Source organism: Sinocyclocheilus grahami, unplaced genomic scaffold, assembly GCF_001515645.1.
Source record: "Sinocyclocheilus grahami isolate Dianchi unplaced genomic scaffold, SAMN03320097.WGS_v1.1 scaffold894.1, whole genome shotgun sequence".
In the NCBI taxonomy this organism is placed as follows: Eukaryota; Metazoa; Chordata; class Actinopteri; order Cypriniformes; family Cyprinidae; genus Sinocyclocheilus; species Sinocyclocheilus grahami.
In genome coordinates this window covers 160,213-167,146 of record NW_015506073.1, presented here as the reverse complement: position 1 = coordinate 167,146, position 6,934 = coordinate 160,213, and the positions used below count along the sequence as shown (strand labels likewise).

The following is a 6,934-nucleotide window of genomic DNA, read 5'->3' as shown; positions in this document are numbered from 1 at the left end:
TTTTTTATACAATAACCATCACCCCATAATCACAATGCTTAGAACACCAAGATCCCTCCCTCAGCCTTATATTTTTTCAACACCATTTCTTTGTATCTTGATTTAAATAGGTAAATATTTGGGCATTGCTTGTGCTGCATCCCCAAACCATTCCAAAGTTTGACACCACACACAGACACACACAAACTTGTCCTGGTGGTTCTCACCACCTTGACTTTAAGATTCCCACATCCCCTCAGATTATAGGCCCCCTCTCTTCATGTAAATAACTTTTGAATATTGCCCGGTAGTTCATTTTTGTTGACTTTATACAAGAGTTGTGCAGTATAAAAATAAACTAAATCAAAAAGTTTTAATAGTCTGGATTGCAGAAATAATATATTTGTGTGATCAAAATATCCCACCTTATGTATGATTCTAACTGCACGTTTTTGAAGTATGAAGAGGGGATGTAGTGAACTTTTATAGTTATTGCCCCAAACTTCTATACAATAAGATAAGTAGGGCAAAACTAATGAACAATTCAATATATATAATTCATTATATTACAGGGCATATTTAACTTTATTAATTATATAGATACTTTTGGATAATTTACCTTGTATGTATCTGATGTGTGTTTTCCAGCTTAATTTACTGTCAATAGTTATCCCTACGAATTTTATTTCTGACACTTTTTCTATTGCAACACCATCTATATAAACACTTCTTCACACAGGCCCGTGTAGTTTTGGATTTTGTTTTCCCTTAATAATAAAAACCTTCATTTAAAAACTGCATGTTGTGTTCACTTGTGTTATCGTTGACTAATATTTAAATTTGTTTCATGATCTGAAACATTAAAGTCTGACAAACATGCAAAAAAAATAAGAAATCAGGAAGGGGGCCAACACTTTTTCACACCACTGTATATAATGCATTATATTCCAGGGCATATTTAACTTTATTCATTATATAGATACTTTTGGATAATTTACCTTGTATGTATCTGATGTGTGTTTTCCAGCTTAATTTACTGTCAATAGTTATCCCTAAGAATTTAATTTCTGACACTTTTTCTATTGCAACACCATCTATATTTATTAATACTTCTGAGTTTTCTTTATAATTGCCAAACATCATTACTTTAGTTTTATTTAAATTCAGAGATAATTTATTAACATCCATCCATGTTTTTAGTTTTACTAATTCTTTATTTACTATATTTATAAGTGTATTATAATTATCACTAGAATAGAACATATTAGTACCATCAGCAAATAATATCAGTTTCAATAATTTAGATACATGGAATATGTCATTTATATATAAATTAAATAACTTGGGACCCAATACTGATCCTTGAGGGACCCCACAAGCAATGCCCAGACACTGTGACGTAAACCCGCCCAACTTCACAAACTGTTGTCTTTCAGTTAAATAACTTTTGATCCAGATCAAAGCCACTCCCCTAATGCCATATCTTTCCAGTTTATGGAGTAAGATTGAATGATTGAGTGTATCAAAAGCTTTCCTTAAATCAATAAATATTCCAACTGTATATTTTTTTCTGTCTAGGGTGTTTGTGATTTCCTCCACAGCTTCAATTATGGGCATTGATGTTGACCTCTTTGCTCTAAAACCATAGAACTTTGAGACTTTGACCTCATAGTAAAATTATTTAGGATTTCCTGGATTTAACTTTTGTTCATTTTTTTTTAATTTCTGATTTAGTTTGATTAACTTTAATACTTCAACTTAAAGCATATTTCATTTTATGTTTTTCATTGAATATTATTATTTATTTTACTTTTATTATTTTATTATTTTTATTTTTAGCTTTATTTCAGTTTTATAATGTCGTCAGTAAACAAACTGAGCCGAAACTCAGTCCAGATGACCATCTGTCAAACACAGGCTGGCGAATCAACCCTCGCTGTGATTTTATTAGGAATCCAGCGCTGCAGGGGCCAGATGGTCTTACGACACGAAAGCAAACACAATCCAGCCAGAAATTCCTGAAAATGTGCGTTTGAGTTCAGTTTGAGCGTAGTTGTGTGGATTAGAGCAGATTATTCTGCAGGACTGAGTGGAGTCAGTCAGGTCACAGTGTACTTAAAGCACAATGCAGCGCTGGTGTCAGGCAGATCTGAGGACGAACGCGGGCTAAAGCAGCAGAAAACACCGCTGTCAAGTCATGCATTTCAATGCAATTAAATTAGATCTTCAGATTGCAAGAATGAATGCCAAATCAACCACTTGCCGCATTATTTGCAATTTTATTTGCAACTTTAGTTGCATTATTTGCAATGTGCAACTTGATTTTTTTGTTATATTTTCAAAATTTTTCTGCACTTTTTCTAGCAACATTAGCTAATCCAAATATGCAATTAACACAATACTGAATATATTATATATAATATTTGTTAGTCATCATAATGCCTGTTTTTACCGGCAGATTTAAATTAAATCTTTTAAATAAAAGTTTTTTAAAAATGGGAAAAAAAAGGGAAAAAAACAGACAGTAATGTAACATTGTCAAAATTGTCTGAAAACAAATCGCCTGCGTCAAACACAATTCTGTATTTTCAGAAAGCAAGAAGTATTTCTGTACTGGTGTCTGCAGCATATTCAGTCATTTTGATTTTTGAAAATCAGAAACAAGTTTCATATGGCTGCCCTCGACTAAGGATTTTTCTGGTCAGCTAGTCGTTCATTTGAAGCATTAGTCGACTAATCGTTTATTAACGTTTATTAATAAACCCTTTAAATCATTATAATGAGCCTTTAATTGCATACATAGCCAAATAAGTGCTCAAACACGCATAAAACTTGCCACAGCGCACCAGCAGAAGTAATGATTATGAATGTGTCAGGGAAAAACAGTAAGGAGACTGCATTAACATTTTAATAATTTGATAAACTAGTGCTTTTTGTTTCGGATTAAGAGATGAATTCGGCGACACTGACTCTGCAGAGCCTGTATTCATGTTTCATACGGATTACATAATCTGAGTATATTTGTTTCCCATTTGAATTGGTTCATTTGAAAGTAGACATTTCACTCTCTATAGATATATTTTTATAAGGCAAAGATATACACAGTGTTTCGCGCTCGAGTTCACAGAGACCGAGACGGCAGAAAGCGCATCCTGTTTGCTTTCATTATTTTACAAAAGCACGTTTTATTGTTATTGTGAGTGCACACAAATAAATGTTGAGTCTCTACAGATTCTAAAGATCTATTACTCTTATCTGTATGAGCAGAAATGAGGGAGTATTTTAAGAGCAAGTGAGCGCACCGGCGCCTCCATCAGTCCTGCAGTGAGCTACTGTTCAGCTTCACACTCCTCACAGACATATAGCGCACATTTCTCTAGGTTAACATTAGATTGAGCGGCCATGTAGAGTTACTAATACTTACATATTTCAGATGATAAACCAAATTTGAGGTTGATGGATGATAGGCGAGCTTTTAGATGTCCTGCTCGATGTACTGTATTACTATAGACTAGCCATTAACGATCTGTCTGTCACGGACTGCGTTGCGTGACTTCGCCCGTGGATTTTTTTTTTTCTGCGACTAATAACATTTTCTAACGATTAATCGACTATTAGGGGGCAGCCCTAAAGTTTCGTAAAGAAGCAAGTGGAGCTTGTTTCTTCTTAATTTTATTATTTGAACACATTTCAGTTCATTATTTTTTAAGGGGAAGTCGTGGCCTAATGGTTAGAGAGTCGGACTCATAACCCAAAGGTTGTGGGTTCGAGTCTCGTACCGGCAGGAATTGTAGGGGGGGGGAGTGAATGTACAGCGCTCTCTCCCACCTTCAATACCACGACTGAGGTGCCCTTGAGCAAGGCACCGAACCCCCAACTGCTCCCCGGGCGCCGCAGCATAAATGGCTGCCCACTGCTCCGGGTGTGTGTTCACGGTTTGTGTGTGTTCACTGCTGTGTGTGTGCACTTTGGATGGGTAAATGCAGAGCACTAATTCTGAGTATGGGTCACCATACTTGGCCACATGTCACTTCACTCACTCACTCACTTCACTTAAGTTTAGGTATTCCATCAAATATTTTTATTTGATCTTATTTTATTTTTCAGCTTTATTTCAGTTAATTAATTCAGTTCATTAGGATGGCTTCATTCATCCATCCAAACACTGTAACCTAGATGGATAAATGAAGAATTAGCTTTTAGTTGTTTTAGTTTGATATTGTATTATTTTAAAACATATTTTAGTTCATGTTTTTTAAGTTAAAATTTTTCAGCAGTTTTAATCATTTTATTTTATTTTATTTTATTTTAGTTCATTTTACACCAGGATTTCGCAAGGCTTTTAGGTCTAAAATGATTTTACTTTGCAAACTTCATTTTAGTTAAAAAAAATTTTAATGAATAATTTTTTTTTTACTCAAATTTATTCTTTAATATTTATTTTCACAAAAATGGCCCATGCCATAATTTGTAATAGTTGGATAAATAGCCCTGTTGTACACACGGTCGTGGTGAGCTTTTCTTGTATAGACAACACATTGGCCATCTCCAATAGATCTGTGCAGAATGTTTCAGAGATTGTCTTAAACGTGCGTGACGTTTCAGGTCTGTGTAACTCGATGGACAGCTGGATGATCGTGCCCAACATCAAGCAGAATCACTACACGGTTCACGGCCTGCAGAGCGGAACCAAGTACATCTTCATGGTGAAGGCCATGAATCAGGCTGGGAGCCGCAGCAGCCCGCCGGCCAAACTCAAGACCAACAGTGAGCCTTCTGTCATCAGATCCACTCAATCACAACACACTGGAGTTATTTTAGAATTATTTAGACACTTATAGCACTTAGTATTATTTTTATATTTTCAGTTTTAATTTTATATTAAGTTATATTTAGTCTTTTTTTATATTTAGCTTGAATTTTATTCAATTGGAGTTTTATTATTTTTAGTACTTAAACATATTTCAGCTCAATTAGTTGCTATGGCAACATTTCTCATTTTCATTTTTTTAAGTTTAGGTTTTTCATTTTTCCATTTAATTTAATTTAATTTTAGCTTCTCATACTACTTTTTATTTCATTTCTATTTTATTTCAGCTTAACTTCGATTAAGTAACTCAGTTAAATTTTTATAGTTTTAGTAGTTTTTTTCCGTGTTCGTACTTCAACTTGAACATATTTCAGTTCAGTTTGTTGCCATGGCAACAATTTTCGTTTAAGAATTTTAAGTTTAGGTTTGTTATCTAATATTTAATTTAATTAAATTTGTTGATGTTTCAGCTTTATTTGAATTACATAATTCCATTAATTTGTAATAGTTTTCGTTTTTTGTCTTTATGTTTAGTGTCTTTGACCTCATAGTAAAATGATTTAGGATTTCGTGGATATATTATTTAATTTTATTACTTTAACTTAAATTTTTACTTCAGTTGAGTTAGTTGCTGTGGCGACATTTCTGATTTTCATTTTATTTCATATTCTGTTTTATTTTATTTTAATTTATTTTAGTTTTATTTAAATTTTTTGAAATAGTTCTAGTAGTTTTTTCTTTATGTTTACATTTACATTTAGTCATTTAGCAGATGCTTTTATCCAAAGCGACTTACAAATGAGGACCACAGAAGCGATCAAAATCAACAAAAGAGCAATGATATGCAAGTGCTATAACAAGTCTCAGTTAGCTTAACGCAGAACATGTAGCAAGGGTTTTTTAAATAATATAATAAATTAAAAAAACAGATAGAATAGAAAAAGAATAGAGCAAGCTAGTGTTAGAGGCCTTTTTTGCTTTTGTTAATTGTATAATAAATGAAAAGAAAACAGATAGAATACAAAAAGATTAGAAGAATAGAATTAGAATAGAGAGTGTTATTATGTTTAATTCACTCCTAGTAACTGCTTTATTTATCTGTGAATCTCTGTGTGATTGTTTGTGAATGGCAGGTCAGCCGTTTAAGCTCGACCCAAAGGCGGCCCACAGGAAGCTGAAGGTGTCACATGACCATCTGACGGTGGAGCGGGACGAAGCCTCGTCGATGAAGAGCCACGCTCAGGACCGCTTCGGCAGCACGGGGAACTACGGCGTGACGGGGAACGTGTTCATCGACAGCGGCAGGCACTACTGGGAGGTTCTGATCGGAGGAAGCACATGGTAAACACACACATCTGCACAAATATGTAAAACTGAACCATTCCATAAAATACACGTAGTTTTCTTGTCTTGTGACCAAACATCATCGTCATATCACTACATTTGAATATGACAACATATTGGAATATAACCAGGGTTATTTTAGTATTAATAATATATTATTATATGATTTATTACTATTTTGAATTAGCTTTTAGGTTTGTAATTTCAGGTTTTTCTTTTTTTTTTTAATTGTATGCACTTTTGTCATTTTTATTAGTTTTTGCTTTTTATATATATTTATATTTAGGTTTAAAAAAAATTACTTACATTTTAGTTTTAGTAATTTTTAGGGCTGTCAATCGATTAAAATTTTGAATCTGATTAATCACATCCTTTTTCTGCGATTAATCGCACCTTTCATGAAATTAAGCATAGACCATTTATCTTGTTTCAGATGTTTATTTTGTCGTCATTTGCTATATCCAGCAAAGTAAACCAAAAGATTGAAGGGTGATTCTCAAAAATCTATATTTTCTGCAAGCTTTTTTCAAGATAAATTTAGATGTCTTTCCAAAAAAGGACACTTAGAAACTCCAAAAGGACAACAAAGAACCAAATGATATAAGGAGCCCATATAAGCATATATGAAAAAAAAAATCTGAATTGTATAGTATGTGTACAGTGCAACAGCAAAGAGCTTTTTTACATTTTAGAGAAGCCAAGTTGCGATACCGAACAGGACCACATGGAGATGCCAAAAAAAAACCTAAACCAACCGCCTACTGACTGCATATATCTACTACAGTACACGGATCCATTCAG

General features: G+C 33.5%; 1 protein-coding gene and 1 long non-coding RNA gene across 2 annotated transcripts in view; one reads left to right on the top strand and one right to left on the bottom strand.

Annotated features, from left to right (window-relative positions):
• The window catches only part of LOC107563872 (uncharacterized), an 18,048-nt gene extending 13,402 nt beyond the window's left edge, over window positions 1-4,646 (bottom strand). Inside the window, exons 1-2 of the long non-coding RNA XR_001606153.1 lie at window positions 4,569-4,646; window positions 1,090-1,091 (exon numbers count right to left, since the gene is read on the bottom strand). This is a non-coding gene — a long non-coding RNA (uncharacterized lncRNA). The remainder of the gene's footprint in view (window positions 1-1,089; window positions 1,092-4,568) is intronic.
• mid1 (midline 1) overlaps window positions 1-6,934 on the top strand; it is a 38,191-nt gene that overhangs the window by 28,650 nt on the left and 2,607 nt on the right. The window contains exons 7-8 of the mRNA XM_016248839.1: window positions 4,585-4,746; window positions 5,923-6,130. Of these exons, the coding sequence (XP_016104325.1) occupies window positions 4,585-4,746; window positions 5,923-6,130 (370 nt within the window). The remainder of the gene's footprint in view (window positions 1-4,584; window positions 4,747-5,922; window positions 6,131-6,934) is intronic.